The sequence below is a fragment of the Schistocerca piceifrons genome, chromosome X, assembly GCF_021461385.2.
Source record: "Schistocerca piceifrons isolate TAMUIC-IGC-003096 chromosome X, iqSchPice1.1, whole genome shotgun sequence".
NCBI classification, from domain to species: Eukaryota; Metazoa; Arthropoda; class Insecta; order Orthoptera; family Acrididae; genus Schistocerca; species Schistocerca piceifrons.
In genome coordinates this window covers 320,692,514-320,711,078 of record NC_060149.1, presented here as the reverse complement: position 1 = coordinate 320,711,078, position 18,565 = coordinate 320,692,514, and the positions used below count along the sequence as shown (strand labels likewise).

General features: G+C 38.7%; 1 protein-coding gene across 1 annotated transcript in view; it reads right to left on the bottom strand.

Annotated features, from left to right (window-relative positions):
• Positions 1-15,791: 15,791 nt before the first annotated feature.
• LOC124721608 (microtubule-associated serine/threonine-protein kinase 3) overlaps positions 15,792-18,565 on the bottom strand; it is a 263,031-nt gene continuing 260,257 nt past the window's right edge. The window contains exon 22 of the mRNA XM_047246660.1: positions 15,792-18,184. Within this exon, the coding sequence (XP_047102616.1) occupies positions 16,253-18,184 (1,932 nt within the window). The 3' untranslated portion in view covers positions 15,792-16,252. The remainder of the gene's footprint in view (positions 18,185-18,565) is intronic.

Here is an 18,565-nt window from a genome sequence, read left to right as displayed (position 1 = left end):
GTGGCTCAATTCTTATGACTTCATCTCCTGAACAGTGTATCCTACAGTAATATAATTTTCCGTTTACGTGCTGTGGAATATCAGGAAACTGTCTGTGAAGTGTGTTGCAAATAAAGTTAGCACACTGACATCAACAGTTAGTTTCACGTAATCGTTCTTTACAGGCTGGATCGAAACACGTCCGACGGTAGAAAAAGACTGTCAGTGAATATAGGAAAAGACAGGCGCTGAAGGAAGATGACGATAAGAAGCAAAAGGATGCACTATAATGATATTTCAAGCCAAAAAGAGAACGACCTAGCAGCGGTGAGGGTGGAAAAATAGATCCGAAAGTACAGAAACTAGCGAAGCTACTGTAGCTACATCTTTATCTTCAGGACATGACAAGAAAGTTGACGAACACAGCACTGCATACAGTAGCAATGCTGACGGTGGGTCATCCACAACATGTTCAACCGACCTCGTCTGGACTCAAGACATGCTTTGTAACGAAAGCTCCGAGTTTGAAAGATCAGGGAGAACTGAAATTAGGCGACCCAATTCGGAAAATACTGGAGGAACATCAGCCAAGGTACTCACCACCGGAGAAGGGATTGAAGGCAAGCCTAAACTGGAAGACACAATTGACTCAGATCCCGGAAGATGGCCGGAAATTATTACTGACTGCATTCGAACGACTTTGGTAGTGCCAGGACCTCCCGAGTGCATTAAGGAAGCTGAAGAATGTCCTAAAAATACGGACAACTGGCGTTTCAGCCCTGTGCACTACAGCTATTCTTTGAATTTAGAAGAAGCAAATAGACATTGGTTGTTGTAATCAAAGAGTAAGGATGCTGTGTTCTGCCTTTGTTGCAAACTTTTTTCGTCATATACAGTAAAAATTGCAAAGAACGGTATAAGCAACTGGAGGCACCTTGCTTCGTATCTCTTAAGTCAGGGGAAGCCTACCGAGCATTTTAATTCACATAAAAAGTGGATCGTGTTTTCCGAGGGACTGAAAAAGTCACGAACTGTCGACACCCATCATCAAAGGCTTCTGAATACTGAAAGTGAACATTGGAAAAATTTTCTCGAGTGCGTAATAGCAATAATTCATTTCCTGAGTCGGCAATGTCTGCCTTTGAGAGGAAGTACAGATACACTCTTTCAGCCTGACAATGGAAACTTCTTTGAAACTTGTTGAATTATTCGGAAAGTTCGACACTGTGATGATGGAGCACCTGCACAGAACAAAGCAAAGCAAGGTGAGAACAAGGGTCATCATTATCTTGTAAAAGAAACACAGAATGAAATAATTCATCTTATTGGATCATCTACAACCAACAACATTCCATTAATGATGAAATCTGCAAAGTATTACAGTATCATTCTGGGCTGCACACCAGATATTTCAAAAGTTGAGCAGATGACAGTTGTGGTACGTTTTGTCCAGGAGACAAGACTCGACAGGGTATACGATGTCCGAATTCAGGAGCATTTCTTGGAATGCTCTTGTTCCACTGAGGATTCAAATTGGAGGCGTTTATGATGCACTGGTTCAGATATCAGAAGAATTCGATGGCATGACTACTCACGAAGCAATGTCACTTGCGAATCAAATAAAAAATTACACCTTTCTCATTTCTCTGGTAATCTGGTACAGCGTTCTGCTTCACATCAGTGTAGTCGTGTAAGACCCTCCAGACCATTGACATAAATGTTTCTGAGGCCGTGGAAATGCTCGAAAAAACGAAAGCATATCTTGAGACCTGCAGAACAGAAGAAAAGTTTGTGTCTTTCTTGACGAATTCCAAAGATCTGGCTACAGAATTAGAACTAGAAGATCTAACGTTACCACGGACATGGGCGTACCCAGTGAGGGGCAGGGGGGCGGCGGCAATTTAGCAGCTCGCACGGGGCGGCACTTGGGCTTGCGCCGGTCCTGTTTGCTATGCACATGCATCTGGGAAGGATCTGCAGTCCTCAGTGACAGGTAACTATCCACAATTCACCGAATCTGTTCTTAAATGAGACGACAGAGGCTGGGATGATCTTCAGTGGCATGCTTCTCTTACATTCCACTACGAGATCCATGGGTTGATGCATGGCATAACACATGACAGTTGCGTTTCTAGTACTTCTGAACTTCCTCTCTCACTATCTGATGAAGAACACTTGTGAAAGCAGTTGCTTCCTCCCTCACAGACATTGATACGATGTTTGGAAGCCGTTCAAACTTTTTGCGTGTAATTTTTTTTGGATGCATTGTCTTGATGTACTAGCACCATTTTATGAAGTCATCTGCTGTCGAAATCACCTTCAGGAGTAGGGCTTGATACATGTCCTCAGCAACACCCTTCATAAGATGTGCAACCTTATCTTCCTCCTCAATTCTAGGATCCACAAATTTACACAGCTCCAAGATGTTTTGAATGTAGGATGCTGTAGTTTCTCCTGGACGCTGTGCCTTGCTCTGTAATTTATCTTCAGCCTTGCACTTCTGTCGTTGTGTGTCGCCGAAATACTTGCGCAGTTACACCTGGAATACTTCCCAGCTTGTGAACTTCTCCTCGTTGTTCTCATACCATTGCGTGGCAGTGCCCTCCAAGCAGAAAAATACGTTAGCCAAACACATGGTGTCATCCCATTTGTTAAATTTGGCCATACCCTCATATAGCTTCAGCCACTTGTCTGGATCTTGGCCATAGTCACCAGAGAACCCAGAAGGATGTCTCATGTGGTGGCACACAGTTGCTGTCATCGTAATGTCCTCCTCTTCTTCTGTCTCTGATAGATTGTGATCTGTTGAATATGGCTTGAACTCGGGTTTCTCACCACGTCGTGGCCTGATGGGAGCCACTGTGTCATCGATAAAGTGTGGAGGAGGAGGAGATTAGTGTTTAACGTCCCATCGACAACGAGGTCATTAGAGACGGAGCACAAGCTCGGGTTAGGGAAGGATGGGGAAGGAAATCGGCCGTGCTCTTTCAAAGGAACCACCCTGGCATTTGCCTGAAGTGATATAGGGAAATCACAGAAAACCTAAATCAGGATGGCTGGACGCGGGATTGAACCATAATCCTCCCGAATGAGAGTCCAGTGTGCTAACCACTGCGCCACCTCGCTCGGCCGATAAAGTGTGCTATCACAAGTTCAATTACCCAGTGTCTCCACCAGAATAATGTCATGTAGAATAAGGTGTAAGTAGATGAATGACCTACACCAACTGCACTTAACAAAGGTTTACTCAGCACTTGCACATACAAGAGCGCGGAGAAAATTGCCCCTGGTGAGAACACATACAGTATCATTCCAGTAGACTGATTCTTGACATTTGTGGATATTTCTAGAAATTAAAATTGTACAGTCCAGGTGAGTTTTAAACCCACAACCCTCCATGCAACAGTTTAGTATCACAGCCACTAGACCACAGTGCTACTCAGCTTCTTCTGTGACAATATTACAATCTTGTTTCACAGACTTGGAGTTCCTATGTAATTAAAAAATGAAATGCCCGTTGGAACTTTCTCAATGAGGGAATTCTTTTTCAAGCAGATTTATTTATGCCAAAGTGTTCAGTACTGATTTGATTGTTTAGTTATATTTAACAAAAACAGGACTTACCCCATTTCCTCACATTCAGTGCAAATTGCTAGCCAGCTGCAATGCGGCTATCTTTATGAGCAGTGTACAATTTGCACAGTGTGTTCAGAGATTTTAACAACCCCGCTAATACCCCAAAACCCCTTCTGAACATATAACTATGACACTTTGACAAAATGTTTTCTTCTCTCTGCAGTGTAATAAATATTTTTTGACATCTTGGAGTACTGACTTTTTGAAGTCTGGTCTTAAAGACCTATCTCCTAGGCTCTCTCTGGTCACCTAACAGCTAAGATCAGCTGCTAGAAGTTGAATTTTTTGAGGTATTTATTTAATCTGGTTTATGTGAAAGCTATAGGACTGTTCAGTCCACTCAAAAAGAGTCCTGAATGAATAGGTAAGACTAATACAACTAAGATGTGGCAGGTATCCCAGTTCCAACCATTTTCTCTGAAGTCATCCAACCTTGGGTTCACATTTTTTAAAATAAAGATTCCTGCCACCATAGCTGTCTGGTTGGTTACGCCAATGATCATCACAACTATGATTTTAACATCTATGTAGAGGAACAGTAATAAACTGATGGAAAAAAAATATCACAACACCAAGTAGTAGTTTTACAACATAAATGAAAGTTAATAAGCGTGTTTCTACATCTGAAAGAGGATTTCTATTCATATTTCGTGCCAGTCATATAAGAGAGAATGCAAATTAGGTTTGCCTTAAATACACACTGTAATGGTCGTGAGTGTTAGTTACCTTTGAGATTGGACCTTGTGAGTCAATGTCAGTTATCAAAATTTCACTGAGTTTGAATGAGGTCATGTAATAGGGCTATGGAGAAGCTGGATGTTCCTCCTGTGATACTGCAGAGACACTTGACAGGAAGGTAGCCACTGTATGTGATTGCTGGCAGTGGTGGTCATGAGAACATATGGTCCCAAGAACACTGGGCCCCGGACAGCCACATGGAAGTACTGAGAGGGAAGACTGCCATGTTCAGTGTACATATCTTGTGCATTATACTGCATCTGCAGCAACAATTTGAGCAGCTGTTGGCACCACAGTGGCACAACAAACTGTTACAAATTGGTTACTTCAAGGACGGCTCTAAGCCAGACACCCTGTAGTGTACATGCCACTGACCACAAGCTATCACCTTTCCTGGGCTTGTGACCATGATAGTTGGACCCTAGACAACTGGAAAATCATGGCCTGGTTAGATGAGTCTTAATTGCAGTTGGTAAAAGCTGATAGTAAGGTTGAAGTGTGGCACAGACCCCATGAAGCCATGGACCCAAGTTATCAACAAAGCACTGTGCATTGTTGTGATGGCTCCATAATGGTGTGGGTCCTCTGGTACAACTGAAACAAATTATCATTGACTGCAAATGGTTATGTTCAGCTACTTGGGACCATTTGCAGCCATTCATGGACATGTTCCCAAACAATGACGGAATTTTTATGGATGAAAATGTGCCATCTCACTAGACCACAAAGGTTCACACTTGGTTTGAAGAACATTCTGGACAATTTGAGCAAATGATCTGGCCACCCGGATCACCCAGCATGAATCCCATCAAATACTTATGGGACAACAGAGGGGTCAGTTCATACACCAAATCCTGCACCAGCAACACTTTCACGATTGTGGATGGCTATAGATGCAGCATGGCTCAATATTTCTGCAGGGGACTTCCAGCAATTTGTTGAATCCATGCCACATTGAGTTGCTGCACTATGCCAGGCATAAGGATGTCCCACACGACATTAGCTGGTGTCGCATGGCACTTGTCACCTCAATGTAATCCTGATTCTGTCATCCATGTTAAAATATTGACTTCCAAAAGTGTAATGATGAATATTTCACCACCAGACCAGCCCATCATGTGTGAGAACTTGCTACAGCCACCGGCAGGCACACGGCATCAGGCATAAGGCTCTGCTATGGCTGGCAGCTGCCTAGTGGCAGTCGAAGTATTAACTGAACTGGAAAGTGCTGCAAGGAGCTCTAGCATATTACTGTCATGAGGAAGTTGTTATGTAACCGTGGCTGATCAAAAGTTACTTGCTAACATGTTTCATATAAATTTATTGCAATGACTTAAAATGTGAATTATCAACCTTCTTGTGAACTAAGTATTTCATTCCCCACTCTGTACTATACAGAGGCTATGAAACAGAACAGCTACATATGATTGTTGTACTACAAAACTAGTAGTCATGGTTGTGGTCGTGGTGGCGGCAGCAGCAGCAGCACTAGCAGTAGTAGTAGTAGTAGTAGTGTTTATCCACTGATCTCTTTTGCAAGGATAAAAATAAAGGAATTCACATATACAGACATTTACTTACTTACAGGCCTAGAATGAGAAGGATGAGGTAGGTAGTTGGTCACAGCCTTATACGAGGGCAGTTCAATAAGTAATGCAACACATTTTTTTCTGAAACAGGGGTTGTTTTATTCAGCATTGAAATACACAAGGTTATTCCCCAATCTTTTAGCTACACAACACTATTTTTCAACGTAATCTCCATTCAATGCTACGGCCTTACGCCACCTTGAAATGAGGGCCTGTATGCCTGCACGGTACCATTCCACTGGTCGATGTCGGAGCCAACGTCGTACTGCATCAATAACTTCTTCATCATCCGCGTAGTGCCTCCCACGGATTGCGTCCTTCATTGGGCCAAACATATGGAAATCCGACGGTGCGAGATCGGGGCTGTAGGGTGCATGAGGAAGAACAGTCCACTGAAGTTTTGTGAGCTCCTCTCGGGTGCGAAGACTTGTGTGAGGTCTTGCGTTGTCATGAAGAAGGAGAAGTTCATTCAGATTTTTGTGCCTACGAACACGCTGAAGTCATTTCTTCAATTTCTGAAGAGTAGCACAATACACTTCAGAGTTGACCGTTTGACCATGGGGAAGGACATCGAACAGAATAACCCCTTCAGCGTCCCAGAAGACTGTAACCATGATTTTACCAGCTGAGGGTATGGCTTTAAACTTTTTCTTGGTAGGGGAGTGGGTGTGGCGCCACTCCATTGATTGCCGTTTTGTTTCAGGTTCGAAGTGATGAACCCATGTTTCATCGCCTGTAACAATCTTTGACAAGAAATTGTCACCCTCAGCCACATGACGAGCAAGCAATTCCGCACAGATGGTTCTCCTTTGCTCTTTATGGTGTTCGGTTAGACAACGAGGGACCCAGCGGGAACAAACCTTTGAATATCCCAACTGGTGAACAATTGTGACAGCACTACCAACAGAGATGTCAAGTTGAACACTGAGTTGTTTGATGGTGATCCGTCGATCATCTCGAACGAGTGTGTTCGCACGCTCCGCCATTGCAGGAGTCACAGCTGTGCACGGCCGGCCTGCACGCGGGAGATCAGACAGTCTTGCTTGATCTTGCGGCGATGATGACACACGCTTTGCCCAACGACTCACCATGCTTTTGTCCACTGCCAGATCACCGTAGACATTCTGCAAGCGCCTATGAATATCTGAGATGCCCTGGTTTTCCGCCAAAAGAAACTCGATCACTGCCCGTTGTTTGCAACGCACATCCGTTACAGACGCCATTTCAACAGCTCCGTACAGCGCTGCCACCTGTCGGAAGTCAATGAAACTATACGAGACGAAGCGGGAATGTTTGAAAATATTCCACAAGAAATTTCCGGTTTTTTCAACCAAAATCGGCCGAAAAAAAAATTGTTTCCTTACTTATTGAACTGCCCTCGTAGTATGAACTATCCCAACATTTGCCTGAAATAATTTAGGGAAACTATGGAGGACCTAAATGAAGATGACTGAATGAAGATTGAAGCCACCAAGCTCTTGAATAAAAGGCCACTCTCTTTAAAACAGTGTAACATCATTCAGTTTACCACCAGTGTACAATACTGTTTTACAGATAAGTTATTTAATAATCAGGTTACCTTCCATTCAGAACGCTGCTGGACTCAGTGATTGTTATATTGACTTGTAAACAATAGATTTCACTATCAGTCGTCCTTTTTAAATTTTATTGGCAGATCTAGATTTCAGCTAGAAACTAGCCATTCTCAATGCATTATCATTTTTGATCAATGAATTATCATTTTTGATCAATGCATTACATCAATGTGTGGGCAGGGATTCTTGGCAACCACATACTTGGACTGGTTATTATTCCACAATGTCTCGACAGAGGAACGTACCTGGACTTCCTGCGGAATACTCTGCCTGGGCTCCTCGAGAATGTATCTTTGGAAATACAACAGGTTTCTGCACGATGGGGCACCAACTACCTTCCACATTACAGTTCACTGACACCTCAACATCATCATCTCCAGATGTTGGATAGGATGCAAAGGCGCTGTAGCACTGCCAGCTGGATCACTGGACTTATTAAACCCCCTGGATTTTTACCTCTGGGGGCACCTGAAAAGCAATGAGTATGCTGAACCAGTTCCTGATGTGCAGACCCTTCAAAAGTGTGTTCATGATGCCTGTAACGCTCTTCGAAATGAGGTCAGAATGTGCGAAAGAGTGCAGTGATCCATGATGTGATGTATTAACGTGTGCGCTGCATCCCAAGGAGGCTGCTTTGAACATCTATTGTGACATGGATGTGATGCATCTCTGTACTGTATTCCAGGATATTTGTTGTCATTGTACGCACACTGACCATTTCCAGACAATTGTTCGTAGGACCTTCTTTTCTCAATTTCCACTCAGGAATCCATCCCCTGCAATTTGTCAGTTTTATTAATGTTCACCCTGTGTAGTATAACAGCAAGTATTTGGCTGAGAAATAAATGAAGAGCTTCTGGGCCTATCAGCATAAATGTACATGTGCACTAGGCGCAGAATGTTCCCCTTTTTCCATATTATGTAAAATCAGTATTTTATTGGTGCACAACAGTCACCCAAGCAAGGAGTTTTAGGTCACATCAATAACAATTTTGGAAGCTGTGATCAGTTCAAAATTTATTTATATATAGTGCAGGTTCTGATTCCCATTACTCTCAGTTAGCAACCTTTCTTTAATTTGCATATACCATCAATTTTGTCCTCTATCCCCAGATAAACTACCTCTATTTTTTTAAAATACGAATGTTGCGACAATTCATTTTTGGCAACCTGATATGCCTCTCATAGTATCAAACATTCTTAAAATACTTACTACCCTGGTGTTACTCTGGGTAATCCCTATGTTACCACAGAATAAGACTTCCTCATTTATGGACAGTTATAAAATGTTACAAGCAGGATTTCAGTTACATTTCTCTTGGCTGACACTTTCTTTGTCTGTTTAATGTTCCCTGTATAGTGACGATATTGGATAAAAGACTTTTCAGTACCATACATCTGCAATATCTAATTATTTTAATACACACAGTATAGAAATATATTTTATTTCTATAAAAAATTCATAAATGAATTTAGCAATGACGCAATAATTACATACGGATATTGACAAGAAGTGGAAACTATTCTCTTCAAAGAAATGTTTCCATTTTAAAATAATATGTCAGTACTGGTGCAATTAAAAATAAGTCAACTGTCAACACAAAAAAGTGCTATGAAATCAGCACAAATATTGAGACTCATTACAGGGTGTAGGTACTGATGAGATGCTCTTACACATCAAAGAATTAATTCGGTATATCAGTTATCTAGTTTCCTTATTGGGAACAGACATATTTCTTAAAACTTGTAGAATTTGTATGTGATAAAATAACAAAGCTAATGTTGTAAAAAGTTTGCATCAGTTAAGTGTGTATAACTTCACAAGATGTTATGTTTTAATATCACCCAACATTTTTCAATTACAAGGATGACATTTTACATCTCCACTGACCTTGTTGTTTGTTTAATTTCATTACTTTGACAAATATGATCCACAATTCTGACTGTAATAGTTGTTGAATTACAGTAGTAAATTAAAGACAAAATTAGTTGTGAATATGTACTAGTCCAGACACATCACCACTACAGAGCTAGCCACCAAATTGCTTTTATGCAGCATTCCTATAACGAATATATTCAATTCAAAATTTGGCAAAATTACAGAAATATATATTGAAAATGTAGCACTTACTAACATATTACATCACACTCAACTTCAGGAAGAGTAGAGCTGAACTGAGTACCGTACAGAGGTAACTTTCATTCATTGTCCAATAACTGAAATTCACTCCAAGCTACAACGAGCAGTCTCTTGGTATATTTCAGAATTCTGGTGGCAATTGTAGGTAAATCACTAAACAGGTACAGTTTCTCAACATTAGTATTATTTCAATCACTTTACAGGCATACCAGATGTTCTAAACAAATTGTTGAGTCCCCTTGTGTTGAAAACATATGTTACAGACCTAGAGACTCCAAAAAACTGATAAAATTAACAGCTAACAGAAATTGACCATACATTTCATCTATTTATATATTACTGGCTGTGCATATAAAGTAATATCACAAATTATTTATTGAAGAAGCTTATAATAAATAGAAAAATAAATGTGGGAATAATACATATCTTCTGCTTAGTTAAAGATGCATCAAGGATGATTTTAATAAAGCACAATAAATATGTCCTCTCTCTCTCTCTCTCTCTCTCTCTCTCTCTCTCTGTCTGTCTGTCTGTCTGTCTGTCTTTATGTATGTATGTCTGTCTGCTGAATATCTACACTAAGTAACAGAAACAAACAGATGATGGAAAAAATTTACAACACTAACAACAGCTACAGTTTTCCTGTTGGAAATGCAACCCAAATTTATAACAATATTGGTGTAAACATTGTAAAATATTTTATTAAATGTACTTGTCCTTATGAAGCACTCATGAGTGATGTACGGATGAAAGCATTAGTAAGCATATACAGGTCTTCATTTTACACACACACACACACACACACACACACACACACACACACACAAAATACCAATTTATTCTAATAAAGTCCATCAAAAAGCCTATACCTTTTTTATTAAGTACCAGGAACACACAGGATGAATTGAAGCTTTAGTATATGATTTTCAGAAGTTCTAGCTACTTACATTTGTCATGCTAGCTGTATGATGTATTTGAAAACACCAGAAAGTGCACAACTGGGATAACTCTAAGCAAACTACAGGATTGTCATTTTGCTAAATACAACCAAGAAAATACAACATGATGAGCTGAAAGCTCATGAAAAGCAATACACAGTAACAAGAACAGTTACAAAGTCTAGCTGATACATTATCATCATTTTTCACATAACTACAAACACTCAGCTACAATTCTAAATCAAATACTCTTGCACTAGTTACTTCTGGCTTTTCCAGCACATACCTCCTGACCAACACATACTCCAAGTTTGTAAACATAAACACTACAGCAATAATATAAAATTTTGTACACTGACTTACTGTAGCCTGTTGGCCACAAAAATTAAACTATGCTGGTTTTTTCCAACAAGAAAACACTCTCGATAGACCTGTGACTTTTTTTTTCCACAGATTTATAATTCTAATACACACATTTTAATGCAGTTAACAATGATGAAATTTAGTAAGCATTCACACTTATCCATGTCTTCATTCCTCGCTCCTCTGCTTTATTGACTTTTAAATCATGGCTTAACTAGGTTGATGAGTAACACTTCTACCATTTACTATGAAAAAACTTTATTTACCATACATAACAATTCAAAAGCCAGCAACAGCTGATGGTCTGTCATGAATTATAATGTTGCTGATGAATAATGAAGTACCTGACACTCCAGTCAGCCCCAGTTATATTAACATATATATCTGACTGTATCACATTTACAAATAACTATATAGAAGACATTTCATGTTAGAAGACAATCTTCAAAAGGGATCTGACAATGCACATTATATGGGCACGATGACTCCAGCAGCATCAACTGATGACTGGTTTCTCAAACCTATGAAGTAAGTAAAAGTCAGTTTCTGCTTCTGCTATCTAGTTGTTAACTTTAATAATGGCATGTTCTATTTAGCTCCATTTATATATGACAAGAATTTCAACAGACACTCCTAGGACCTGTAACTTTCATAATGGAAATTACACAACCAATTCTGAGTGACATTATAATTTCACCTTTTTTTTTTTAAAAAAAAAAATGATTATTAATTTTTATTATCTAACTGACATCTTCCACAGTTATAGACAGTAAAGTCAACTATAAACAAATTGCTGTAATATACAGCTGAAAGCTCATTTATTTCCAATATTATTACCACAACCGGGAACAGAAAGTCCACTCCAACTGTAAAGACTTTATCAGCAAAAAAAAAAAAAAAAAAAAATTTTTGATATGAAGAGTTTAGGAAGTTTTCGGCACACGCAAAATTTAGGGCAACAGCAGCAAAACATAGGTCATCACAAAAACTCTGTTGACAATAATAAAGAACATTTAGGCATCATTTTCAGTTGAAACATCTGACAGGATGCACTTTCAAGCAGCAACAGAAACTTTGAACGTAGATAAAGTGTTGTCATGCAGCCAAATTTGCATAAAAACTGCTGAAACAAAGAGTGGTGTGGGTTGTGCGAAGTGAATATGGAGAGTCTCTGAAAAAAATTTAAAATATTGAGAAACACTATTGTTATGTATCTCAAAACAGAAAGCTTGAAAGCGAGAATAATATAATGAGTTACATGGAAGATAATGACAGAACAACACACAGGAATTGTTGATAACAATGTGAGGCAAAGAAAAAAAAAAAAAAAAAAAACTACTGCCACAGAGAGACAGATGGTTCTCATCTGAGTTACAGTTCACGTGAGTTATCGATGTAAAACAAATTGAGTCTCCTTCCACAGACATGACAAGAAGACAGAGGAGAAAAACTGACAAAGTTTGAATGTAATACAAATACTGTCACCAACAAAAAAATTGATCAGCTCACAGGGTGAATGTGGCTCTAGTGGGACTACAAAAGAAAACAGATACTTTCCTTCATAAATATTACACTGTATACCTACATTCTTATTACTGACTGGTCTGGAAATGTAACCATCACATGTTCTAACTTATGAATTAAACCTGTAAATAGCACATTGTACACTATGATTGTAGAAGTAAAAATTATACTGGAACTAATAAGATTTTTTTGTATTAACTGTTAGAAGCATCAGTAATGATGGTGGTATTTCATTAGCCAACTTGTAAAGACCTGGTGTAGTTTAAGTCAGAGTTTGCAAAGTTTGAAGTCTTAATCCCCTTTGGTCAAAGTCAATATATGTAGCTGTCTAATTGAGCATTCAGGCTTATAAATGTGGTCAAAGGCTAGCAGAAGTGTATACTCCTTACACTACCTATGCTTCAATGCTGGGGGAAAAGAAATGGAAAGAACTGTACATGTACATGCTTAAAGTGCCATAGTCAAAAGCTAGGATGTGTTATGTAACTACCAGGTATAACGGGTTTCAGTGTTTGTGAAGACAAAAACATTCAACATAGAGGCTATTTTTTAGCTAAAAAGAAATGCTAATATGGAAAAAATTGTATTTTCTAGTTTTTAGTATGATACAGCCAATAAATCGTGCCACAATGTGATGCCACACCAGCTGTCCTCTGATGCCCAGTAGAGTGTGTGAGTACATCCTTAGTATCTCTTGTGAAAGACAGGTGAAATACAGTTGAACAATGTAATCATATTAAGACGTGTGCAAAAGGTAAACACCAATTTCTTCTCAAAAAATGAGAAAACCTATTTAACAACAACACATCACAGGATAATGCAAAAAATTACATTAAATGTACTGTAGTGTATAGTGTAATGATCACATGCAAAACCACCTGAAAAGAGGATGATGACATGCATACCAGTTGACCAAAAGTAGCGTCACCTGAATTCTTGACTGAAGAAGTTTTGGTGCTGGTACTTGCCAACCACTCCAAATTGGTAGACAACCTTGTAGCATCATATGCAAATTAACCATGGTGCTTACCTCAGGTACTGTTAGCTGACTTAAAAGTATCATGCTCTACCAAATGCACCTTGACACAAAATCAACTCAATGAAGACTGACCACATGTCTTCTTGACTACATGTGGACAAGGGAAACTGTTTCACGTCTGACCTGGAAGTAGTTCATTACTCATCTGGAAACAGCACAATTTGTAAAAGAAGGAACTCTCACAGTATCCTAGAGCTCATCGACAAGAGAGGAATTCACAGGAGAGGGATCATACCTGCTAAAGGCTGTAATATCAAAATACAAAGTAGTGGGCATATTCAAATAAAAAACTGTTACAAACTTGCAAACCATATTCAAAAGGTAAGGAAATTGTAATCTGCAGCACAAAAGATGTAAAGAGACAGAGGGAAATATTGATTCCATAGCCACAACAAAATTGTAAGCTATGGTCAAAAATAAATAATAAGTAAAGTAAACTAAGCTACTGACTGTCACGCATTGGCACTAACAAGCCCAGAAGATTGCTCATGACTGCAGAATTACACTGAGAATTAAGAAGTAAATAATTACATTGCAAGTAACAGAAAACTGTTTTAAATTAAGAGTAGGTATTGACTAGAACAAGGAGACAGTCCACAACAAACTACATTCCTCTCCTCAAAATATAACAAAACCATTAACAACACTTTGTACTGCAAATTTCTAAAATCACAAATTATTTTAAATATATGTGATAACAGCAAAAATGAAACAGGGCGATCCTGTCAGATTCATTATTAAAAAAAAAATAATTGAAATTCTGACATTTATGAGAAAAGCATCTGTTCAGAATAATTATTCTGCAAATGTTATATTTAAATCAGCTTCATTTACCCTAGCCACTAATTTACAGCAGCATTAGACTCAAAAAGTGGAGGAGGGGAGGACTAAAAAGTTCCTATTATGACCACCTCACAGTTGACACTTGATTACCTACCTGTTATGATGCATATGATGCCACAGGCCTATATATGTTTCAAAAAATTTTTTTAAATGTACTATGATATATTTTAAACAGTTACGTATATCATTTGTCAACTTCTTTCAGAGCTAGCACTTTCACAAACAACAACACAATCAAGATGGGTAATGGTAGCTTGTTTCATGCCACAATACACATTATGGAAAAGATTTATATTGCTGTTTACTGTAATTGAACTCTAAAATTATTGAAAAATAATTTGTGGCATTATCGTCAACAAAAATACACAAACAGTGTTGCCCTTATTTGGGCTGACCAAATATCAACCAACAAAAACAATGAAGGTTGTCATACAATCTCCCTCTCCTTTCTTCATGCCCACACCCAACATACATGACACCACACATTTAAAACCTGATAACAATACATGGATTCAAAATTACAAAAAAATAAATATTGTGAAAATTATCTTCAACAAATTGATGCATAACAGTGTAACCCAGATATGAGAATAAATATAAATGAACAAAACAATGTGTGTAAATATGGCTACTTTCCTGTCACAACATGTATGCACCATTAGTCTATATAAAAACTTTTTTATATGGATTGAAAATTATTACATTTTTTTGTGAAATTATGTTTAAAACTACAAAGCATTAAGTTTTTTATGAGGTAAAAAAGGAGGGACATAAATTTACCACTAAAACTAAAGGTCTAAGAAGTGCATTCTTCCTGACACAATAAATATGATTTCCCTCTATACGCCTATTGGACACAGCAATTATTATTTAAAAAATATGGGACTGTCTTTGACAGATATGAACACCACAGTGAAACAATTTTTAGTGATTACACTGGCAAAAATTAGCAGCTGCTAAGATTAGTTACTGTCGTATCACAACACAACACCATGCCATTAGTCAATATGCCTGTCAAAATCAAATGGGCAGCAAGATTATTAAAAAGATATTCACTGGCATTATCTTCAATAGGTATACAAATCACTGCAAGATAAGAAATCTCCTACCTTTTAAAAGTTGTTTTAGGGATAATCATTTTATACTTAGGCATGACAATGATAGAATAACAGATTTAAGATAGATATACTTTTACAGGACACAGACATTCATTAATATCAACAAAAAAACATATTTATTTACAAAAGTAAGGTCAACATTATAAAATTTAAAGTGGGGAATTTTCAAAGTGACATTTCTCAAGATTACTCTAACATATTTCAAATGTATATAGTTTCATTTTTCAACTGGAAGTTTACTTGATAAACATTCCACAATTTACAATTAAAAATATATTAAAATATTTAGTTAAATATTTAAAAGTGTTTATTTACATGAATATATACAACGGAGTTTGGCCAATGTGCTAAATAGTTATTTTAAAAATAGCTTGTGTACAGAAAATATATTACAGATACAACCTTCATATTTTAAAATCTTTATTAATTTTTTGAAAATGTTGTGAGAATTTCACATAAAGTAATAGAGCTCCATGTAAATCTGTACCAAAGAAAACAGACACTGCTCACTCCTTCGCAAATTTGTACCCTCACCTGGTGCATTACTTCAATGGACATCCTAGTTTATCTTCCTCTAACATTCTTATTATAGTCATTCCCTGGTTTCTTCTTATAACAATACTGTTACTTCTAATTTGCTCTTTTTGGCTTGGAAATATAATATGAACGTCACAGAAATAAAAGCTTTTGCACCAGAAAATATGTATCAGATGGCTTATTTTATTCAGCATCTATCTTGTTCACACCATGTCAAGATGATGTCTCTTTATTCTTTGACAAATCAGAGCACTCTCTTATAGTGACTTGTGTGTTACTGTTCTTCAGCTCACTATTTGAACTTCGAATTATACTCAAAGCTGATTCACCTCCAGAAGAACTGTGCACTCCTCTGCCATGACTGTCACCTGTGCACGTGAGAGAAGATACTACTTTACTGACACTTTCTTTTTCCTTGCTGCTGCCTGCTGCATTATCATGTTGCATGCTTGATGGCTGAGTCTGTGCATTGTTTCCCCGTAATATCACCCCAATTGCAGGCACAGCCTGACGAGAAAAAACTGTTGATGTAGGTACACTGACATTACGTGTATTATGAAATGTTGTACCTCCTCCATATGATTCATGGACAGAAATGTCAGACCCAGAGGCACTACAAGTTGTATGTAACTCCGAACACTCAGCAACTTTTGCCCGGCAGGTATCTTGTGGTGCAAGCTGCTTAGTCATCTCCAAATTTTTAGAAGCAGGATAGGTCTCACTTGCAGAAAGCATAAATTTTGACTTGCTTTCACACGCAGTGCTATCAATCTGACGTTTGCTGGCAACAATCTGAGTACCAGATACTTTATCCAGTTCAGAAGAAACAGGTGTCATACTTGTAACTCTGGTTTCAGATGTCGATATTTTATTCTGGGTTAATTTATCATCATGCACAATATCAGGCCTTTTATTGAAACTGATAGAGTGACTATCATGTGCTGCTCTCATGTCAACTTTCATGGCGTTATTTTTAGCACCTATTATTACATCACGTTCGGGCAAATGACTGGTTGACTCAGGAGAACTGTGTACAGAACATTTATTTTTGTTCTTAATAAGAGTTTCATTACCTTTATTACTGCAGATATCACTTAAAGGTTCTGAATCTGCAGAGATGAGATTTTCATTAGCTAACCCAGAACCAGATAGTGTTTCCTGATTTCGATCTTCATAGAGGCGGCCCGGAGCAGACTTTCGGACAGACACATCACTGCGGCCATCAAAATCTATTGTAGATTCTGAAAATGCTCCAAAAGGTGGACTCTGTTCATCTTTGGAACCTGTAGGAGAATCTTTTTCTTCTGCTATGCGAGGCAAGTGTTGGGAGCCCCTATCACCAGATGCAGATGCTCTAAAGTCACTAGAACTGTGTTCCGAGCAAGGATTAGGATCAGATTTTCTTCTTTCGGGATCTGAAGGTGAGGGAACGGAAGCTGCAACTCCAGAAGTTAAGCGAGGTGATGCCGAAGAAACTGTAACCTTGGGTGGTGATGGCTGACACAATGGTGACACAGATGGTGGTGCGGGCTTCTCTGCACTTCTCGGATGCAAGCGATCAGGTGAAAGGGCCCGTCTCAGCAGTGGTGAACCTGGTTCAGCTCCCTTTGGTCGACCAAATCCCTTTTTCGCTACTGCTCCTGTTGCGGGCACAAGAGGTTGTCCTGGACTGTATGACTGTGTTGTGTTTGAGCTACCTGGTTGGTGTCCAGCAACAGCAGGGAATGCCAAGGGGCTAGGTGAGCGTGTGGGTGAAGAAGGCAACGGTCCTGGAGAAGGAGTTCTTGCCAGTGGACTGAGTGGAATATGACCCACAGACTTGCGTCTCCCAGGTGAGCGAACGCCTTTAGCTGATGTATGCAGCTTATGTTTTAGACCATGTAATGTTGAAGGCCTTTGGAAATGAGGTGCTGGTGGTTGTCCACTACCATCTGAACCAGAACCAGGTGAGCTCGACTGTGAAGAAGTTGCTGGTGACTCCACAGATGCCGAGCGATGTGGTGGTATAGGCACCGTAGGTGGTGAACGCAATGGTGAGGATGGCCCAAGCTCTGTAGGTGGTAGTGGTAGTGGTCGTGACATGGAAAGTGAAGTTAGGCTGCGACTTGGTGTCACACTTGTTTGTGCAGGTACACCTGCCGCCAGCTGCAAACAATAGAGCAACACATTTATTTTTAATGAATCTTAATTTTATTCATTATGCTTTCAATAATACCATAACCAAATGTTTAAAGTTGTTGCTGCACTACGCCACATATGAAGTGTTCACGTGCCCCTACCCTGTAACTCAAACGTGAGGAAACAAAACCTACTGTTTGTTCATAATTGTAAACACATGGCTGATAACATTTTTATTCTATTTTCTTTTAGGTTTGAAATAATATAATGTACTATAATCTAATTTTTCTTGTCCCTAAAAAAATGAAACACAAACCTAAAAAAATGGATAAATTCATACAAACCACAACAACGCAGAAAAATGCTTAGGATTAATAAATGATAAATATTATACATGCTCCCTAATTA